This window comes from Pelodiscus sinensis, chromosome Z (genome assembly GCF_052426305.1).
Source record: "Pelodiscus sinensis isolate ZL-2025 chromosome Z, ASM5242630v1, whole genome shotgun sequence".
Lineage (NCBI taxonomy): Eukaryota > Metazoa > Chordata > Testudines > Trionychidae > Pelodiscus > Pelodiscus sinensis.
The window spans coordinates 12,498,984-12,521,187 of record NC_143085.1 but is presented as its reverse complement, the minus strand read 5'-3'; the positions used below and the strand labels follow the sequence as shown (position 1 = coordinate 12,521,187).

Sequence of the window (22,204 nt, the reverse complement as noted above, 5' to 3'; positions counted from 1 at the left end):
GCAGCTTTGGGGATCACTGGGGGGCTGGCACCACATGGAGGCAGCAGTCATGCCCCCTCTCTTCTCTGTGTGGCAGGAGCCATGGCGGAGTCAGACAGCACTGGACAAATGCACTTGCTCTGTTGTGCTCTGCTTCCCCATGGCTCCTACTGATGTGGGGAGTGTGTGTGGGGCCCGACTGCTGCCTCTGCACAGCACCAGGCCCCCCAGTGACCTCCAAAGCCACGTCCTCCCTCTTCCCAAGCAGAGATATCCGATCCCAGACAGGAGATGCCACAGCTGAGGATGGCACAACTATGAGGAGCTGCTGGTGTGGGATGCTGGCTCCTGGGAACTTCTTCAGAGGGGTATCCCAAGCTCTGCTACCACTAGCTAGCTTGAAGAAAACCCAATAATCTCTGATAGCTGACCTCTCAGTCTTAGTCATGCACTCACCCACCTCCTATTACTTTCCAGGACACAAGAATCAGATCCTAGTCTTTAAAAGGGTGTTCTTATTAACAAAACAAAAAGATATTCTTGATAAAGGATACTTCATTGCTAGGTGTTATAGAGCAGCTGAGAAAAGAATAGATTAAAACACAGAGAATTGCTTCCCTGGGATTCAGTTTTAGTTACAGCGTAAGGGGGGGTTAACTAAACACCCAAACAAAGAAAATTGTGTATAACGTGGGTGAGAAAGGCCACTCCTAGCAACTCAGCCCTGGCTCCTCGTGGTCTCCTGGATGCTTTATTCCCACTGTTCAATCCCAGGGCGCATCCCAGGGGAACGCCCCCAGGAGGCCTCCCATGCGGTCCCGGTAGATCCCGTCGAAGGCCTTGCTCTGCGCCGCTGTGAAATGGTTCTTCCAGTCCCCACAGATGCCTGTGGAAGGCGAGTGGCGCTGCTCAGGATTCGCACCATGGCCATCGCGGGGACTGGGACTCGCCTCCCACCCTGCAGATCGCGGGGCGCTTGCTGCTCCAAGGGGGGTTGAGCCCACCCTGCTCCCAGTGCACAATCCTGGCTCTGCCCCCGGCTCATCCCCCACAAGGGCTCGATGGGATCTGTGAAGCTCCCCAATGATGGGGCTGCCTGACAGCAGCCTCCTCACTATAACTTTGGGCTGGTCCCTGACTGAGCTCCCAGGCAGCCTTCTTATAGTCCTAGTCCCGCCCTTTGACTTCCGGTCAGGTGAGGGGGCGGGGCTAGGCTGGGCCCAAAATGGCTCCCAGAGGGGTTCCTCCGCCTCCGGCTCAGTGGGTGGCCATTCCACCCCTCTACACTCCTCCCCCCTTAAGTCCAGCTCCCAATCTCCGGGACCGGGATTCTGCTCTTCCTCCCTGCGGGACAGGGCATCGACATTGTCCCTCCCTGCTCGGTGTTTCACTGTGAATACATATGGTTGGAGGGACAGGTACCATCTCTTCATGCAACTGTTGGTATCCCGCATCTGATGGAGCCATTGTAGGGGTGCATGGTCTGTAAAAAGAATAAAAGAGTCTCCAAGGAGGTAATACCGCAACGCCTCGATGGCCCACTTTATCGCTAGGGCCTCCTTCTCAATTGCGGCGTAGCGGCGCTCTCGAGGAAATAGCTTTCGGCTGATATACAGCACTGGGTGTTATTCTCCCTCAATTTCCTGGGACAGTACTGCCCCCAGTCCGCAGTCTGACGCGTCCGTCTGGACAATGAAGGGCCGGGAGAAATCGGGGCTGAACAGAACTGGCTCGCTGCACACAGCAGCTTTTAGGTCCTGAAAAGCTGTCTCGCATTCCGGCGACCACCCGATCCTTTGAGGACTGTCTTTCTTGAGGAGCGCCGTGAGAGGCGCGGCTCGAGTTGCAAAGTGTGGCACAAAACGGCGATAGTAGCCTGCCAACCCTAAAAACTGTCTTACTTTCTTCTCGGAGTTGGGTGCCGGGTAGTTTTGGACCGCCTCCACCTTCCCTACTAGAGGCCGGACTAGGCCCCACCCCAGCTGGTACCCGAGGTAGGTGGTTTCCTGCCAGCCAAGTTTACATTTCGTGGTCAGGCCGGCATCCCGCAATGTTCGCATTACGGCCGCTACCCGCTCGAGATGTTCCTCCCAATCTTGGCTGTAAATTACCACATCATCTAGGTACGCGGCGGCATACGCCGTATGCGGGGATAGCAAGCGGTCCATCATTCGCTGAAATGTTGCAGGGGCCCCATGGAGTTCGAATGGCATCCTTATAAAATGGAACAATCCCGAGGGAGTTGAAAAGGCAGTTTTTTCTCTCGATTCGGAGTCCAGGGGGATCTGCCAATATCCCTCTGTAAGATCTAGGGTGGTTATAAAGTCGGCTCTCCCCAAGCGTTCTAACAGTGCGTCTGTTCGCGGCATGGGGTAGGCGTCAAATTTTGAAATTTCATTTACTCGTCTGAAATCGATGCAGAAGCGGACACTGCCATCTGGCTTCGGCACCAAGACGATTGGGCTACGCCACTCGCTCTGGGAGCGCTCTATCACTCCCAGTTGCAGCATCGACTGGACTTCCTCCTCGACTACCTTCCGCATCTGGCGGGGGAGAGGCCGAGTACCTTCTCGTACCACTTGGCCTGGAGGGGTCCAAATGTTATGTGTTATTACCCCAATATGGCCGGGTTGGGTTGTGAAGGTCTTTCGAAATGTCTCTCTGGGTATGTCTACACTACCCTCCTAGTTCGAACTAGGAGGGTAATGTAGGCATACCGCACTTGCAGATGAAGCCCGGGATTTGAATTTCCCGGGCTTCATTTGCATAAGCGGGGCGCCGCCATTTTTAAAACCCCGCTGGTTCGAACCCCGTGCAGCGCGGCTACACGGGGCACGAACTAGGTAGTTCGAACTAGGCTTCCTATTCCGAACTACCGTTACTCCTCATTCCACGAGGAGTCCCCGGGGGGATGGGGTGGAGGGTACAGAGGTTGAGGTGGGGGGTGTGGACATTGAGGAGGAGGAGGGTGTGGGGGTTGAGGAGGAAGAGGTGGGAGGGGGGCAGGAGTGGGAGGAGGGACAGTTGTTGGGGGGGCAGCAGGCGCAGGATCAGCACAGGGCACCATGCTCTGCAGCAGGGCCTGCAGATTTGCATTTCTGGCTCGGTCCTCAGCCAGCTGCTCCTGGCGGAGCTGCAGGTCTTCCCACATCCAGGCCTTGACGGTGTGGTGCAGGGCTCGCAAGGACCCCAGGTGCTGGTCCCAGTACTCCTGCTCTGTGGTGGCGGACCGGAGCAGGCCATGGGTGCGGGAGCATGTCCCGGGTGGGGTGGTGCGCCCTGCACGAGCAGCTGGTACAGCTGTAGAGAAAGAGAGTGGTCACTTCTCCCTGGGGACACAGTAGATGATGCCCAGCCCCCTCCCCCCGCCCCGCAACGTGAGGGCGACCATGCCCTGCACCGTCAGAGCCGCTGTGCTTGTACAGAGGCCATGGTCAGGATGTCTGGCTGTCCCCAGGACTGGGAGCTGCCCCAAGACTGCACCCATGTCCCTGTGCCATGTATAGTGTGGCCGGAGCGGCGGGCGGGGGGGGGGAGAGAGAGAGATGTCCCCTGCCTCCATGTAGAGGAGACGTGTGGAGGGAAAGCATCTTGCTGGGTCCTGCCCCAGGGTCAGGAGCATGTCAGGTCTCTTCAGACATGCATGTGCCTATTGGGCCACGGCCCCTGGGTGTCACGCAGCTGGAGCGTGGCATGGCATGTGCTTGCACGTGCACAGGTGTCTGTGTGATCCGTGGGAGGCATGGCCCACGTGCGCGGTCCCTGGTCTCCCTCCCGCCTCCTCCCCCGAACTACTTAATTGGAACTACTTCCCCGGTACGGTCTCCCTGGATGACCCTGCCGACTCCAGTGCTGGAACTCCTTGTGGTGGCCCCTCCGGTGTGCCCAGGTCAGGGCCCTCCAGTCCCGGCTCGCTGCCTCCCGGGCTGGCACGGACCACCCCGCCCCCCAAGAGTCGGTCGAGGGCAGGGAAGTAGGGGCAGGTGGCAGCCCCTGCTGCGGCGCCGCCCCTGGTGGCCCTGGCGTACGCCTGCCGCAGCTGTTTTACTTTCAGGTGCACCTGCTCCTGGGTGGCCTGTGTCCCTTTCGGGCCATGGCGGCCGCTATGCGCCCGTAGACGGCCACGTTCCTCCTCCTAGTACAGAGATCATGGGCGCTGGGGGCCTGCCCCCAAACCTCAATGAGGTCCATGACCTCCACACTAGACCAGGAGGGTGCGCCCCATCTACGGCCCCTGGCTGGCCCCTGGGTGCTGGGGGACTGGGCGGGGGGACGGCTCGCTGGCACTGGCTGCCTGGCTCATCCTGCAGCCACTGGTTCGGGGCAGAGACTGCTGGCAGGGCTGGCTCTGGCAAGTGCCGTCTGGCCAGAGTCTACCCCTTTAAGGGCCCCAGGGCTGGGGAGAGGAGAGGAGTTTTCCTGGTTTGGCTCAGAGCAGCCACCAGGGGAACCTGGGGAGGGCTGGGCTCCAGCTACTTCGAATTAAGTGGCTACACAGCCCTTAATTCCAACTACCGAATTCGAATTTGGCGTTACTCCTGGTAGAATGAGGTTTACCTAGTTCGAATTAAGTCCAAACTAGCGGTTTGTATGTGTAGCACCTATGAAAGTTAATTCCAACTAACGGCTGTTAGTTCGAATTAACTTTGTAGTGTAGACATACCCATAGTTCCTATACAACTAACAGCTAATGGGTAGTCTCCAGTAGTTTAAATCTTGGGGCATTTGGAAAAGGAGGGGGAGCTACATGTGTGCGGGGTGTATTGTTGCCCTCTGCTGGATGGACTGTAAATGCTTTCTGTATGTATCATATGCCCTATAGTGCTAACAGTTAATGGAGATTCTCCTCTAGCTCACACCTGGCATTTTCTAAAGTAATATATGTGTGTGTATGTGCGAGAAAGAGCAAGAGCCTGGGGGCTCCCTCATGTCTCCTCCCCATCCTGATCTGCTTGGCTTAAGTGCAGGAAAGAAGAAGTAGTGAGCTTTGTGTATTTGACATCAGGTGGAAGCAGGGGAATGGAGGAGTAGTGGGAACAAGAGCACTTGGCTTCTTTTCCTGCAGACCGAGAGGGGTGGGGACTGGCTTGAGCTATATAAATCAGATGCCGCTCCATGCCTCAGTTTCCCCCTTCATACAATGCCGATGACACAGAGAATGTTTGTAAAGTGCCTTTTTGTTAGCTCATGGGGCAGAGGGGGAAACTCGGTCTCAGAAGCAGACTGGGGGGAGGTAAAACCCTACCTAGGCAGCGCTGGTTCCACTACGTCACGCTGCCAGACCGGTCTGAGTGGGTCCCTCTCTTGGCTGCTCCTCCCCCCAGGAGGAGTGGGTTCCTCTCCATCGGCTGCAGGAACCAGCATTTCAAGGTCTTTGCCAATGGGCAGCCGTTCTGCAATTCAGCTCTGCCGCGGCTTCCAGCAGATCGATACACTGGAGATCGATGGTGCCGTGGTCGGGTCCTGTGCCCAGTTCTGAGCCCGACCGGTGCCGCTGCCCAGACGGAGATGAGTGGCACACACACCACACCCCCCTACGGCCGCCCTCGCAGACCCAATAAACCTCTCCCTTTCGCAGAACGACTCTGCTCCTGCGTGGTTCTGGGGCTACTTGTGTGTGTGTCCTAGACCCCCTTTCTGCTCACCGCAGATAGAGACTCCTCTGCAGGTAGAGCTGAGTGCGACGCCTGCACTGGGATGGCGTATTGGGATAATGTACTGACAGCTCCTCTGCGCCACCCCTCCTCTTCCTGCCGCTGCAACATCAAATTAACCTTCCTGGTCTGCCCCCGACCTCCCTCCGGTACCAGGAGACCCCACGCATGATGGGAGGGGCTGCAAACTGGGGAGCAGGCTACTGCAGGGCTGAGGGCAGCAAACCAGCCCCCAGAGCCCTGCAGGGCCTGGCCACGGGGAAGGGGAACTGATGTGAGCAGCATTTAGAGCTGGGGGGGGCTGCGGGGAGGAGGACAACGGAGCCACGAGCAGGACAGGGGGTGAGCCAGCACCAGTGAGTCTCAGGGGGTATGTCTACACTACCCCGCTAGTTCGAACTAGGGGGGTAATGTATGCATACCGAACTTGCTAATGAAGACCGGGATTTGAATTTCCCGGGCTTCATTAGCATAAAGCCGGCGCCGCCATTTTTAAAAGCCGGCTAGTGCGAACCCCGAGCCGTGGAACGAGGAGTACAGATAGTTCGGAATGGCTACGTAGTCCGAACTATCTAGCCCGTGCCGCGTGTAGCCGCGCGGCACGGGGTTCGCACTAGCCGGCTTTTAAAAATGGCGGCGCCGGCTTTATGCTAATGAAGCCCGGGAAATTCAAATCCCGGGCTTCATTAGCAAGTTCGGTATGCATACATTACCCCGCTAGTTCAAACTAGCAGGGTAGTGTAGAAATACATACCCAGGGGGACTAGAGCCTCCAGGCCTGGCCCCCGTTGAGAGAGAAGCTCAGAGATTGGAGCTGGGGCAGCCAGGAGCCCCCCACTGCTTTGTGGGGTGCAGAACAATGACTGCTCCCGAGGGGGGAAAGGAAGGTGCCTGCACTGCAGGGCCTCCCTGGAGAGACAGTATCGGTCCCTGGCAGACAAAGGTGGAACCAGTTCCAGGGCCTGGCCAGGAAAGAGCCCAAGTCCTGGGAGAAATCAGGCTCCATGCTCAGCTGTGAGTCCGAGTCCCATAGACAAAAGCGCCCCAGGGCAGTGGTGGATTCTCCACATGTCAATGGGTCTAGTGCAGGCCAGAGGCCTTGCTGGGATGCGCTAGGGCAAAGCCCAGGGCTGGGGCCGGACGGGAGCCCGTGAGAGGCAGCGGGGCGAGTGGGAGGCTCTAACTCTTGCTCCTGGCCAGGAAGTCCAGTGCTGGGTGACACCAAGGCCACGTCTGCACTGCAGGCATTTTGCTCAAGAACAACTGTTCTTGTGCAAAAACTTGTGGCGCGTCTACACTGCACGTGAATTCTTGTGCAAGTAAATTTGCAGTAAAGCATCGGAAAAGAGGGCTTCTTGCACAGGAGTTATTCCTCTCCCCACGAGGAATAAGCCCCTTTTGTGCAAGAGCTGTTGTGCAAGAAGGCAGCGTGGACGGGCACCAGGGGCTTCTTGAGCAAGACACTTTTATGGCTAAAATGGTCATCAGAGCTTTCTTGCACAAGAAAGCGTTCACAATGCCATGGACACTCTTGTGCAAAAGCACATGGCAGGGTGGAGGTGCTCTTGCACGAGACCTTTTGCGCAAGAACTCCGGTGTGAAACAGTTCTTGTGCAAGAAGCCTGCAGTGTAGGGCAGGGAGCAGCCTATGGGGCTACTGGAGCTGCTGGCTGCAGGATGCCCAGTCAGGGAGTGGGGGGGACCCCTAGGAATGGCTCCAACTTCCCAGAGGGGTGGCCAGAGGCAGGACATTTGCCTGGCAGGGTGAGGTGGGGGGGGCAGTGACCTCACAGGGGCTTTGGGCAGCCCTCAGCAGATCAGGCAAAGGGCAGGTGGGGAGGTGGTGACCTCACAGAGGAACCCACATCTCAGGCTGAGAAAAGGGGGGGCGGGCCCAGGGGACTTTGGAGACCCCCGGTTGCTTTAGCTCTGGTGCGTCTCCTGCTCACAGTTGCTTTGTCCTCTGTGAGTTCCACATCCGGACAGCGTTTTGCAGAAGGTAAGAGCCCCCAGGGGTTTGGATCCCGCCCGGGGCCGGCTGGGTTCCAGGCAGGCCCAGCCCTCGGTCAAGGGCCAGAAGTGCCTGTGCAAGACCGAGCCGATAAGCAAGGGGCCATTTGGGGGCTGGGGGCAGTCGCTCTGGGGAGCTGGAACCCCTGGATTTCGCTCTGCAGGCTGCGCCCCAAGCTCCCCTTTGCTCCCCTCATTTGCAGCATGGCCAAACACATCAGGCTGTGGTTCCGGAAAGCCCTGAAGATGGCCCCAGGGCCGGTGGGAAGCAGCTCCTCCGTCCCCGCGGGCGGGGAAGCTGAATCCCACCAGCTCGGGGCGACTCGCCCACCGGCCTGGCCCCTCCGGACCTGGCTCCAGAGGCGGCTGGGAAGGCGGGACCCAGCCCAGCGGGGAAGCCGGGTAGGGTGGCTCTGGGGCCTCCTCTGTGGAGAGAAACACCTGCCCCAGGAGCCCAGCCCCCATTACCACCAGGGGGCATCGCCCTGCCCGGCCCCCGGGGACCTGCCAGTCTCCGGGAGCCCCCAGCCTCTCCGCACCAGCCCCTGCAGCTGTGGGTCCAGCTCAGTGAGCAGCAGCGCCTGGGCCTCCAGCTGCAGCCGGGCCACCTCCTGCAGCCGCTCAGACCCAGGTGAGGGGCCGTGAACATGCTGGGCCCAGGGGCTCACCCAGTACACGGGGGGGAGGGGCAGCCCCAGTGTCTGCCCCGCAGCCAGGGCAATGGATGGGGGCGGGAGCTGCTGCTTGGCTCTCTTGTTCCTGGTGGGGGCTCTGCTGAGGGCGTTGGCAGATGTGAGGGTGGAAGGGGGATGGGTCCCTGCGAGGGGCGTGTGGGGCCCAACCTGCCCTGGGTCCCTGACATGGGGGCGCGTGACCCCTGCTGGCCGCTGGAGTCACCCTGGTCCCTTCCCTCCCGCACAGAGCCCCCCTGCGCCTCGGCGGAGCTCTGCCAGGAGCGGATGGACTCCCGGGTGGAGGAAGGGGCCATCTATGATATTGAAGAGCAGCTCCACACCCGGGACACGGTAGGAACCTTCTCCACACGGGGGGGACCCGAGATTGTCCGGCCCCTTCCCAGCACGTCCCCCCCTCCGGGAGGGGCTTGTCCCTGGGGATCCCCCTGGGGCCCCTTCTCCTGCATGACCTGGGCCCCCCAAGCTGAGGTCTCTTGTCATGCACCAGCTGGGCCCCCACAAGCCTGAGGCAGCAGTTGGGGGGGGAGTGTGGGTGCTTGGACAACCGGCAGCTCCCACCTCCACTCCTGGGAGGCCTGAGCCCTGCAGCTGTCCGTGGGGGGCAGGCAGGCCCCAGGCTCACAGACTCTCTCTGGGGTGCAGAGCCCAGCCGCCCTGCAGCGGTTCCTCCTGGCCGTCCCCCCCGCCTGCCTCGCCGCCCTCCAAAGGGGCGAGGACACCCTGGCGCCGCGCTGCTGCAAGGACACCATGATGGCCAGGATCGTGGTGAGCGAGTGGCGGCGGCCGGGAGGAGGGGAGGGGATACGTGGGGTGGACAGGGGTCTGCCTGGGCCATGGCGGCGGGTGGGGGTGCTGGAAATGGGATGGGTGGGGCCAGGAGTGCTGGAGGGGGAGAGGGAGGTGGACATGGGGAGGGTGGGTGGGGATGCTGGAGGAGGGAGGGACACAGAAATGGGGCAGGTCTGGGGTGCTGGACAGGGAGGGGGATTTGGAACAGGGAGGGGTCTCCCCGGGCCATGGGGGGGGAGCTGGAAGGTTAGCAGAGCGGGCTGCTGAGGATGCGCCTGGGGAGCAGGGATGAGGAGGTTCAGAGGCTGGTCACCAGGGCAGTGAGGGGCAGGAGACGGCCTGGGGACAAGGATTGAGCTGGTCCCGGTTTGGGAGGGGGGTACTGGGAGGGGCCCTGTGCCAGGCAGGGGGGCTACAGGCCAGCAGGAGGCAGTGGGGTTGGATCCTGCTGGGTGGGGGCGCTGGCCGTGTGAGCGTCTCTTGGGGGCCCCAGCCTCACATGCCCCTTTGTCTCCTTGGGTCTCACAGGAGATCATGGAGGACTCCCCCCCCCCACTGGTCTTGGCCGACTGCCTCAACGCCGCCTGCAGCCTCAGGTACCGACCCCCCCCCCGCCGACTCCCCCCCAGAGCAGATCCCCTGACCAGGGAGTGGGAAAGTCTCTGTCTCCTGGGCTATGTCTAGACTGCAAGCCTCTTTCGAAAGAGAGCACCCAGTGAGTCTGGATGCTCTCTTTCGAAGAAGCCCTAGTTACATTCAAGAACGCCTTCGTTCGAAAGAAGCACTTTCCAAAGAAGGCGTTCTTCCTCGTGAAATGAGGTTTACCGCCGTGGAAAGAAAAGCCGCGTTCTTTCGATTTAATTTCGAAAGAACGCGGCTGCAGTCTAGACGCAGGTGATGTTTTTTCGGAAAAAGGCTACTTTTCCCGAAAAAACCCCTGAGTCTGGACACAGCCCTGCTGCTGAATTAACAGTCTCTGCCCCTCTCTCCTGCCAGCACCTTGCAGCCTCCCCTACAGGCCCAGCTCCTGAGCCCCCTGCTGAGGGCGGCCGTGGGACAGACTGTGTCTGGGGACTGGCAGCAGGAGCCCATCCACACACAGGTACGTCCCTCCGGGCCCTGCTCCCGGGCTGGGCTGGAGCTCCAGAGAGGAGTGGGGGTGGGGGCAGAGGGAGAGAAGAAGCTGCGGGTTTGGATCCTTCCCTCCAGGTTTCCCGTTGCTCTCCCTGGGGGCCCGTCCCTTCCATGCCCAGCCTGGGCTCCTCCCTGCTCTGCGAGGCGGCTCAGACCCTGCTCAAGGCTGCACCCCGGGGCCAGCGGGTGGCCTGGATTCCCCAACCCCCCTCTGACCCAGGGCTCCCCCTTGTCTTGCAGCAGTTCATCCGGGCCCTTCCCGTCGACCTCCAGGCCCTACTGGCAAGCCTCCTCGCCGAGTCCCCAGACACCGCCAGGCTGCAGCTGATCATGGAGGTGAGCCCCGTGGGGGGGACGGGGCCATTGTCCCTGCTTCCTCGGGGGGCCGAGAGAGGAGCTGTGTCAGTGGCTGGGGGGGGGCACAGTCTGAGAGGAGCCCCAGGCTCTGCCCAGAACCGGCGCCTCCCTACGGGTCCTGACCTGCCTCTTTCCCCCCCAGCACCTGAGCCCGTGGCTGGAGTCCCGCCTGCCCCAGGAGCGAGCCAGGGCCCTTGGCAGCACCACGGCCCTGCTGGGAGTCGCCACCACCCTCCCGGGGTTTGAGGTAAGTGACCTCGGAGCCGGGGGCTCTGGGGCTGCAGGGCGTGGGGCTGGGAGCGTCCCCGGGAGGCAGAGCTGGGAATGGGCCGGGAATGGGCCGCGTTCTCCTTTCCCCGGGGAGGGGCGACCCTGGGCCTTTCCGGGGGGCACCTGGGCCCCAGACTGGGGAGTGGCCGTCAGTGGATCCCCTTGTTCCACCCCCGGAGTGACCCGTCAGTCGGGGCCATTGCTCAGGGTTGTCTCCTCGCAAGGCCGGCCCCGCCCCGCCCCGCCCCGCCCCGCCCCGGGAGGTGTCTCTGTCCGTCCCCGAGCTCAGAACCGCCTCGGCGGCCGTTAGCATGGGACGTGCAGCCCCAGGATGCTGAGGGACCCCCCCTCTTCTCTCCCCGCAGAACTCCGCCGACTGGCCGAGGATGGGTCACCACGTGGCCCAGCTGGGCCTTTTTATTTCGGACCCATCCGAAGTCGTCAGCCGGCTGGCCCGGAAGGGGGTGCACAGCCTGTACCGACTCCTCCTGCACCACAGGGGTAAGGAACCCAGCCGGGACCTGGGCCCCAGGGACACCCTGAGGGTGCCGGCGGCGGGGGGAGGGGACCCAGCCCTTTTCCCCCAGACTGGCCCAAGGGGGGATGCATCCCTCTGTGTTCCCCTTCTGCCCCCTGTGCCCCTCCATTTGCCCAGGGATGCCTGCAGGGACCCGTGGGAGGGGGAGGGCTCAGACCTGCCAGCAGAATCACCCTGGTTTGTCTCTTGCAGGCCTCAACATCCACCAGGCAGAGGACCTGTGGTGCAGGCACTACTATAAGGAGAGATGGGTCCTGGCGCATAGCAACACCGTCAGGGTGGGAGAGGTAAGGACGCGCTGCCAGGGCAGGGCAGGGCTCGGGAGTGGGGCTGGCTGGGGCCCTCGTGCGGGTAGGATGTGGGGTGGGAAGCGGGGAGTCGCTGATCGAATGGTCGATGCATTTTCCCTCGACTATTCGAGCCGTGGACAGGGCGGCGCTGCCCCTTTGTGACGCTGTCCTGGCGTTTCAAAGGGGCGGCGCTTCCTAGGGGCAGCGCCGCACCTTGCCCCAGATCTCCCATAAAAGGGGAAGCAGGGTGGGGGGGGGGCAACACTTTTTGATGGAGGTCGCTCCAAGATGTTGGCCAGTGGCCTAGGGCTGCTCTGTTGTGCGGAGGGGGTGAGGTCTGGGAGGGTCTTGGGGGCAGGAGGAAGGTGTGACCTGGGGCAGGGGTTAGGGTGCAGGGTGAGGAGAGCGTCTGGGTGCAGGGTCTGGAAGGGAGTTTGCAGAAGGAGGAAGCTGTTTTAGCCCCAGGAGTTGGGGCCGGGCTCTGGGCCGTCAGCTGAAACCTCCCGTGCTCTTGATTTCAGGTCTTTGGGCAGCTCTTCACCCCAGAGCAGGAGAACTGCTTTTTAGACAAGGCTCTGCTCGCTGCCCGCTCCCCCCTGAGGCGCCCCAGCCAGGCCGGGCTGGTCCTGGCCCACGCCCTGCATGGGCAGGCCCATCAGCTCCTGGGATACATGGTGAGCGGCCGGAGCAGATGCAGGAGAGTGGGGCAGGGCCAGGGTCTCCTTCCCATCCCCTCAGGGAGTCCCCCGCCCCTTTCCTCATGCTGCCCCCACCCCACGTCCCTGCTGGGTGGGTCAGAAGCTCACCCTGCGGGCCTGACGGGGGTGACCAGAGAGCAGAACAAGTCTCAGCGCAGGGGGGAGGAGGGTGGAAATGCTGGGGGGGCCCAGTACCCCTGAGTCCCCAGGGATGAATGTGACGGATTCTGCTTCCCTTGCAGCAGGAAGACAGCCAGTGAGAGCACAAGGAGCTGAGGAGCCAGCAGCTGCGTCCCCCTCCCCCCAACCCTCCCAATTGTATAGAATGTATTTAAATTCGGATTAAAGAACATTTCAAAAAACATTTGGATCAGGCTTTGTCAATAATTTTTAATGGGGGGGGGCATTTTGGCAAGTGGTCAAGGGCCACATTTCTACCGAGGAGTTTGGGGTCTGGGACGGGGCGGTTGGGTGCAGAAGAGAGCTGAGGGGAGGAGCCTGGGTGCGCACCGTCCATTGCATCATCACGCGGAGCCATTGTGCTAGTGCTGGAGCTTGGGTGACTGGTTTAATTTGAATGTTTACACAGATTAGGTGTTTTAACTTTAGGAAACTTCATTTTAAATAAGGTAAAATGTTAATTTCTGTCTACCACAAAGGGTTTCAAAGTTTTCTTTATTAAAGGCAGGGATGAGGAACCTTTTTTGTCTCCAGGGCCACTGACCCCCAGAAAAACCAGTTGGGGACCACACACGAGAAAAGCAAAATACAAAAACCCTTCTTCCAAAACCCACAAGCCTCACTGAGGTGGCCCCCAACTGGGGCACCTCACTGCTCTGGTGCTTCAGCCCCACTGGGGTGAGGGGAAGGGACAGGGAGGACTGAGGTTCGGTGATCCCTCATTTTTGGCCCCCCCTCAGATTGAGAGGGACCCGCAAATGCCACTCTCCCTGGAACCCAGGAGAGTTAATCTGTGCTGGGGCTGGAGTGCCAGGGGAGTGAGATGTCTCAGGCGGGGCCACATTCGTGAGGCTTGGGGGGGTGGAGGCGCCAGGGACGCATTCAGATAGAGCAGGGGAGCCGGCAGGGACCCTGAGAGGAGAAGTGGGAGTGAGAGCCCAGCCGGGGAGACACAAGGAAACCAGAGTCAGTCTAGTATCTCTCAGGCAGCTGGGGTAGACACCCCCCACCCCAAACCCCAGCCTCCTGTTGGATCCTCCTCCCACAGTTAACTGCCTCTGAGTCTGCACCCAAACTCCCATCGCTGCCCTGAACCTGTCCCAGAGCCTGCAACCCGCAGCCTCTCCCGCGCCCCACTCCCCAGCCATCCTGCACCGTAACCCCAGCCTCAGGCCAGCGAACCTGAGTGAGGGTGGGGGAGCCCAAGCAGCAGAGGGAGGGGGGAGTGGAATGAGTGGGGGCGTGGCCTCAGAACAGGGGCAGGGGTAGGTGCGGGGAAGGGGGCGGGGCAATGGTAGTGGCCTCTAATGCCCACACCCCTCCCTTCGGCATCGCTTATGTCCCATGTCCGCCCCCTCCTGAGCCCACAGCCGGTGCCAAGGCCTCGTGCCCAGGGCGGGGTCGCCCCTGTGAGCTGCCAGCCATACTGGGGAGAGGCGAGAGGCTCTGGGCTGCTGTGTCCGTTGCTGGCTCCTGTCAGGCCTTTGCACCGAGTCCTGGTGCAGCCTGAGCAAACCTGGGTCCTTCCCTGCTCCTCCAACACCACCTGGGCAAAGGGAGGAGAGTCCCCAACAGCCTCTGTCACTTCGGCCTCCTGTCGGGGGAACATGCCCCCTGCAGCATGATCCCCTGTAGATCTAGCCCTCTGGGCACTCACACAAGGTCTCTACACGGCAGCTGCTCTGTGCCTAGTGCTGGCACTGCAGAGCCATTTGCCACTTTGCACCCGACTGTCACCAGGTCCTTTCCATTTGCAGGGCCGGCCACATCTCCTGCCCCCTAGGCCATTGGCTGCACCCTCGTCTCGCTCCTCCTGGTGTCTGTATCCGTCATCACCTTGGTGCTGGAGAGATGGGGCCTGCCCCAGCCTGCCGGGCTGCAAGGGACTCCTGTTGGGAGCAGCTGCATGGGAACCAGAGGCCCAAGAATGGGAGAACCCTATTGACCTGCTGTGAGCAGGAGACGGGGATGGGGAGGGGTCTGGGGAGGTACCTGTACTCAGCTCTGAATGGGGGCTGGCGAGACACAGACACTGCTGATGATTGCTGCACTGTGGGCCCCTGGGTTACAGTCTATGCCCAGGCAGCTCCTCCAGTCACTGCCTGTCACATTACTGGATCTTGAGGGGAGCAGCCAGATCACTGCTGCACCCATAGGTGGGGGTGTTGGCCCCAGAAAATGGTAGAAAAGGGGGCCATGTGGGGTGCTGAATAGAAGCTTATTATCTGATAGTCCTAGGTAAGCTATTTATGTGGTTGTATAACGTCTGTGTGTGTAGTTAGGAATCTGTAGTCTGTGTGGATCCTGAATATTTCTCTGCATGTGGTTGAGCATTGGGCAGAGCCCGGCCTGTGGACATGCTAATTAGCGAGGCCCTGTGGGACAATGGCACTGAATGGGCCAAGGACACACCTAAAGCATGAGGGCGGACACCTAAGAGCGGCCAGCAGAGAGAGGCTGAGGACCAGGTGATCTCCTGCAGCCAAGAAGAGGCCAGGAAGGAGGGATAAATAGGCCATGTGGTCGATGCCATCTTGGTTCTCAGCTCAGCACTTCATCCCAGAGGCAGCATTGCAGGGATCGAAGAGCCTGGAAGACCTGTGAACCCATCCTGACCCTAGGATGTGCAAGAAGAACTCTTAAACCAGCAGCTGTAACATCTCTGCTAGAGGCTGCATCGAGAACTGGGAGATTCGGTGCATGTAACATACTATTCCTTTAACAACCTTACTCTCATGCTTTTCTTTATTGTAATAATAAACCTTTAGGTGTTAGATGCTAAAGGATTGGCTCAGCGTTATTTGTGGGTAAGATCCAGAGGGTAAATTGACCAGGGATCTGGCCCTGCCACTCCCCTGAGTGGGCCTCAGCTCCCGTCTGTGAAACGGGGACACTGATTCTAACTCATCTAAGGGGAGAATTTTCAAAGCCCTAAGGGAGTTGGGAGCACAAGTGTGTGACTGTGCTTTGTGCCCACTGCTTGGTGCTCCTAAATCCCCCAGGTGCTTAGCTTGGGAGCTTTTCCGGGCAGGGGCTGCGGCTAGGGTTGCCAGGTGTCCCGTTTGAACCGGACAGTCCAGTATTTGAGCTTTCTGTCCAGGAGATAAATTGAGAAAATATCTCCATTTTCTAAATAAGATGGACTCTAGGTTGTGATGCAATGGCAAGTATGTCTGGTATTTTTATTGACCATCTGGCAACCCTGGCTGCGGCTTCCTCTCACTACTCTGGTGTGGACAAAGCACTGCAGTCATCCCGGGACAACGCCCCCAGAGACGCTCTCCCTCTGGGGCAGGGTCCTTTAATGCTTTTCACACTGACATAGGCTACGGGACAGCCCCTTGGACACGGGCATGAGTGTCCCCGCGGGGCGGTATCCCCCGGACCCTGCGCAATGCAGAGAAGAGGGGTGAGTCCTGGGGGATTGGTGGGACGAGAGACGTTCCGTTATTTTAACCCCACCCGCTATAAAGCAGCAAAACCCTGGGTCCAGGTACTCAAAAGTGCAGGGCTCTGCTTCTGCGGGATTAGCCGCCCCTTCTCGGCTGGCAACACGCAGGCGAAGCATCAAAGGGCTCCCACCCCACTGAGATGGTGACTGTATGTCTCGGGAAGGGAAGAATCCAGCCATGGGGAGGGGAGGGATCCCCTCTGGCACTGACAGAGAGGCCCAGAGACATGCAGAAGGAAAGTTCGGGAGGGAGGGGGCAGAGATACCAGGTAGGGAGGAGCACGGAGGTGCAGCTAACTCTGGTACTCGTGACACCCAGACCCCATCTCTCCCCACCTCCTTGGACCCAGGCAGCACCTGCTCCTTATTGTCTCCTCTCCCATTGACTGCCGCCCTCCTCACCACCAGGTCTCCCAAAGGTTCCTCTCCCCAAATGTTTCCCACTCCCCTCCCACTGTTCCTCGCTCCCAAATCCCTGGGGTCCTGTCAAACAAGCGTCTCTTCCTCCCTCCTGTGGCTGGCACCTCCATGTCCTGTAGCCTGGCCCCCCTCCCTTTACTCCATCCTTCACCAACCCTTCCAGCTCCTTGAGTTCCATTTCTTCCAGCCTCCACCCCAACTCCCTACATCTGCATCTCCACCCCAGCCCTGCCTCCCAGCCCCGCCTCTTAGCCCCCGGCCCCAAACCTTCCCTTCCCTGGTTCTTCCCTCCCCAAACTGCCTGTTCTGGTTATTTCTAGGCCAGGGGTGAAGCAGGAGCCATTCTGCTGGGCACTCTGCAAACACAGAACAAGGACAGTCCCAGCCCCACACATCTGGCCCTTGAAGAACAAACCCAGAGGCAGAGGGATCTGGACAGACGGGATGGTGGGGGGCAATTTCCCTCAGCAGCTTGGGCTGTCCTGGCAGAATGTTGTCTCAGTCTCCTAGGAGATCACGGTAGTGGGAACCAACTGTCCATGATGTGCTAGACAAGGGCGATAGGAAGCCGCTCTGGGGTGCCCCACTAAGCCTGGCGGGCTGGGGGCGGGGCTTTGGGTGCTGTCAGCACGCTGGGCTGCACAGCCACAGTGTACTCCAGGGATCTGGTGGCCAAGTAGTGTAGTGGCTGCACTCCCAGTCCCCTGCCCTGAGCCTCCAAACACCCCCCCCCCACCTACCCCTGACTCCTGCACCACAATCCCTGCACTGCGCCCCCCCTCACTCCTGGACTCCCTGCCCTGAGCTCCCCACATCCATACACTCCCCAGCCCCCTGTCCTGAGCTCCACCATACCCCTGCCCTGAGCTCCCCATCCTCCCACACTCCCCACCCCCTGCCCTGAGCTCCCCCACATCCTCACACTCCTCATCCCCTGCCCTGAGCTCCCCATACTCCCACATTCCCCATCCCACTGCTCTGAGCTCCCCCACATCTACAGACTTCCCACCCCCCTGCCCTGAGCTCCCCCACATCCTCACACTCCATCCCCCTAACCTGAGCTCCCCACACCCACACACCCCAGCCCTGAGCTCCCTGGATTCCACACATTCAAATTTCTCACAGGTAATTTCCTGTTATTCAGTTTGGACACAGACCGGCTAACCTTGTGAGGAGGGCTTTAAACTAGGTTCGACGGGGACAGGTGAGCAAAGCCCACAGGTAAGTGCTGAATGTGCGGGATTGGGAGATGGGTTGGAAATGGGGGGGATTACGGCCTATAATGGGAAGGAGCAAGGAGGGTCAGGGCACAACAGGGAGGCAAGATCAAATCAGTATCTTAGATGCCTATATACAAATGCAAGAAGTATCGGTAATAAGCAGGAAGAACTGGAATTGCTAAGCAATAAATACAACTTTGATATCATTGGTATTACAGAAACCTGGTGGGATGGGACGCACGATTGGAATGTTGGTATGGAAGGGTACGGCTTGCTCAGGAAGGACAGACAGGGAAAAAAGGGAGGAGGGGTTGCCTTGTATATTAAAAATGTACACACTTGGACTGAAGTGGAGATGAACGTAGGAGATAGCTGTGTAGACAGTCTCTGGGTTAAGCTAAAAGGGGTAAAAAACGAGGGTGATATCATGCTAGGAGTCTACTACAGGCCACCTAGCCAGGTGGAAGAGGTGGATGAGGCCTTTTTTAAACAATTAACAAAACTAGCCAAAGCCCAAGATTTGGTGGTGATGGGGGACTTCAACTATCCAGACATATGTTGGGAAACTAACACAGCGGGGCGCAGGCTATCCAATAAGTTTCTGGACTGCATTGGAGACAACTTGCTGTTTCAGAAGGTTGAAAAAGCTACCAGAGGAGAAGCTGTTCTGGATTTGGTTTTAAGAAATAGGGAGGAACTAGTTGGGAACTTGAAAGTGGAAGACAGTATAGGGGACAGTGATCATGAAATAATAGAGTTCATGATCTTAAGGAAAGGTAGAAGGGAGACCAGCACAATTGAGCTAATGGATTTCAGGAAGGCAGATTTTGATAAGTTCAGAGAACTTGTAGGTAAGGTCCCATGGGAAGCAAGACTGAAGGGAAAAACAACTGAGGAGAGTTGGAAGTATTTCAAAGGGACGTTGTTAAGGGCCCAAAAGCAAACAATTCCGCTGTGTAGGAAAGATAGAAAATATGGCAAAAGACCAGCTTGGCTTAACAAGGAGATCTTGCATGATCTCAAAATAAAAAAGGAGTCGTATAAAAAATGGAAACTAGGACAACTAACAAAGGATGAATATAGGCAAGCAACACGGGAATGCAGGGGCAAGATTAGAAAGGCAAAGGCACAAAATGAGATCAAACTAGCTACAGGCATAAAGGGAAACAAGAAGACCTTTTATAAATACATTAAAAGCAAGAGGAAGACCAAGGACAGGGTAGGCCCACTGCTTAGTGAGGAGGGAGAAGCAGTAACAGGAAACTTCGAAATGGCGGAGATGCTCAATGACTTCTTTGTTTCGGTCTTCACCGAGAAGTCTGGAGGTGTGCCTAATGTAGTGAATACAAGCAGAGAGAGGGTAAGTTTAGAAGATAGGATACACAAAGAACAAGTTAAAAATCACTTAGGAAAGTTAGATGTCAGCAAGTCACCAGCTCCTGATGAAATGCATCCCAGGATACTCAAGGAGCTGATAGAGGAGCTATCTGAGCCTTTAGCTATGATTTTTGAAAAATCATGGCAGACAGGGGAGATTCCAGAAGACTGGAAAAGGGCAAATATTGTGCCCATCTATAAAAAGGGGAATAAGAACAACCCAGGAAACTACAGACCGGTCAGTTTAACGTCTGTCCCAGGGAAGATAATGGAGCAGGTAATTAAGGAAATCATATGCAAACACTTGGAAGGTAATAAAGTGATAGGGAATAGCCAGCATGGGTTTGTGAAGAACAAGTCATGCCAAACTAATCTGATAGCTTTCTTTGATAGGATAACGAGCCTTGTGGATAAGGGAGAAGCGGTGGATGTCATATACCTCGACTTTAGTAAGGCATTTGATACGGTCTCGCATGATATTCTTATTGATAAACTAGGCAAATATAACTTAGATAGGGCCACGATAAGGTGGGTGCATAATTGGTTGGATAACCGTAGTCAGAGAGTTGTTGTTAACGGTTCTAAATCCTGCTGGAAAGGGATAACAAGTGGACTTCCTCAAAGGTCTGTTTTGGGACCCGTACTGTTCAATATCTTCATCAATGATGTAGATATTGGGATAGAGAGTACGCTTATTAAGTTTGCAGATGATACCAAACTGGGTGGGGTTGCAACTTCTTTGGAGGAGAGGGACATAATTCAAAATGACCTTAGCAAGTTAGGGAAATGGTCAGAGGTAAACAGGATGAGGTTTAATAAAGAGAAATGCAAAGTGCTCCACTTAGGAAGGAACAATCAGTTCCATACATACAAGATGGGAAGCGACTGTCTAGGAAGGAGCATGGTGGAAAGAGATCTAGGGGTCATAGTGGACCACAAGTTGAATATGAGTCAACAGTGTGATGCTGTTGCAAAAAAAGCAAATATGATTCTAGGTTGTATCAACAGGTGTGTTGTAAGCAAAACTCGTGAAGTCATTCTGCCGCTCTACTCTGCACTAGTTAGGCCTCAGCTGGAGTACTGTGTCCAGTTCTGGGCGCCACATTTCAAGAAAGATGTGGAGAAATTGGAAAGGGTACAGAGAAGAGCGACAAGAATGATTAAAGGTTTAGAGAACATGACCTATGAAGCCAGGCTTCATGAACAGGGCTTGTTAACTTTGGAAAAAAGAAGATTAAGGGGGGACATGATAGCGGTTTTCAAATATCTAAAAGGGTGTCACAAGGAGGAAGGAGAAAATTTGTTCCTCTTGGTTTCTGAGGACAGGACAAGGAGTAATGGGCTTAAAGTGCAGCAGGGGAGGTTTAGATTGGACATTAGGAAAAAATTCCTAACTGTCAGGGTGGTCAAATATTGCAATAAATTGCCAAGGGAGGTGGTGGAATCTCCCTCTCTGGAGTTATTTAAGAACAGGTTAGATAGACATCTGTCAGGGATGGTGTAGACTGAGCTTGGTCCTGCCTTGAGGGCGGGAGGCTGGACTCGATGACCTCTTGAGGTCCCTTCCAGTCCTATTATTCTATGATTCTGTGATTCAAGCTCTTGCCTTGACCTCCACAAAGGGAGTTGTGGTACCACAGTACCTGTAAGAATTTTAAGTTGCTTTCACTCCTGACGCTGGACACAGAAAGTGAGGGGGGATTTTTAGGAAACAATGTGGGGGAGGGGAAAGCAACTTTTCCTCTCTGCCCCCAGTCATGTTACTGGATGTTGAGGGGAGCAGCCAGATCACTGCTGCACCCATGTGGGGGTGTTGGCCCCAAAAGTGGCACAAAGGGGGGTCACGTGAGGTGTCCAGGAGAAGCCTACTTTCTTCTGATTCCATATATGCTACTCATGTGATTGTATAATGTTGGTATGTGAAGTTAAAGCATGTATTTTGTGTGGATACCAAATGTTTCTCTGTATGTGGTTGAACTATGGGCAAAGCAGCTCAGCCTATGGATATGCTAACGAGTAAAGCTCTGGAACAATAGCCCTCTTTAGGCCAAGGACACACCTCAAGAGTGGTGACTCATACCTAGTGGCTACCAGCAGGGAACACAGGGATAAGCCATGGGCCAGGTGACCTGCTGTAGCCAAGAAGAGACCAGGAAGGAGGGATAAATAGGCCATGTGGTCGACTCCATCTTGGTACTCAGCTCAGCACTTCATCCCAGAGGCAGCAGTGCAGGGATCGAAGAGCCAGGAAGAACTGTGTGCCCATCCTGACCCTAGGATGCGCAACAAGGACTTGTAAGCCAGCAGCTGTAACATCTCTGCTAGAGGCTGCATCGAGAACCGGGAAATTTGATGCATGTAATGTACTATCCTTTAACAACCTTACTCTCATGCTTTTCTTTATTGTAATAATAAACCTTTAGATGTTAGATGCTAAAGGATTGGCTCAGCATGATTTGTGGGTAAGGTCCAGAGGGTAAATTGACCAGGGATCTGTGGCTGGTTTCTTGGAACCGGACAGTACTTGTTCGGGGTAGGTGGGATTGGGTGCTAAGACCCCCCCACCGGTGTATGAGGCATGGGCCATCTGGGGCACGGATATTGCTGGGGTTTCGGAGGGGTTTTGCTCGTGAGGCTTCAGGCAGGCAGCTGAAGCGCTCTGTGAGACTGGTTTGTGGCCTGTTTGGAGAGGTAACCAGTCTGGGGACTGTAAGGAGTCCCGAAGTTGAGCAATTCGCCCTGAGCGGAAGCCCTCAGCTGTGCCCAGACACAGTCCGGTCTATCACAGCCCCAGCCAAGCCGTTTGCTGCGCCGTGAGGAGAACCGCCCTGTGCTGGGCACCTGATCAGTGAAGAGAAGTTCAGCGCCCAGACTGCCTGGGAGGGCAGCACAAGGAGTCATCGTCTCCAGGAGAGGCAGTGGTCTCATCACACCATCAGCCCCAGGGTTCTCCTGGCTTTGCAGGCGTCATGGAGACGGGGAGTGCTACGGAGGGAAGGGATGATGAGGCAGCTCAATGGATGTTTTCGGGGAGTTCGTTCAGAGCAGCGAGGCAGAAAGCACAGAGCCCTGGAGGGGAAGGGCGTCAAGAAACCCCCTGAAATCTTCAAGTCTGAGCTGTGAGGGGAGCACGTCACCCTGG

The 22,204-nt window shown here is 57.4% G+C and overlaps 1 protein-coding gene across 1 annotated transcript; it reads left to right on the top strand.

Moving 5' to 3' along the window:
- Positions 1-7,776: 7,776 nt before the first annotated feature.
- On the top strand, positions 7,777-11,950 carry LOC149520670 (uncharacterized). The gene is made up of 8 exons (XM_089775318.1): positions 7,777-8,274; positions 8,565-8,668; positions 8,981-9,103; positions 9,656-9,723; positions 10,124-10,229; positions 10,502-10,597; positions 10,761-11,112; positions 11,940-11,950. Exons 1-8 carry the CDS (start codon positions 7,848-7,850, stop codon positions 11,948-11,950), a joined length of 1,287 nt encoding a protein of 428 aa, XP_089631444.1. The 5' UTR covers positions 7,777-7,847.
- Positions 11,951-22,204: the final 10,254 nt, after the last annotated feature.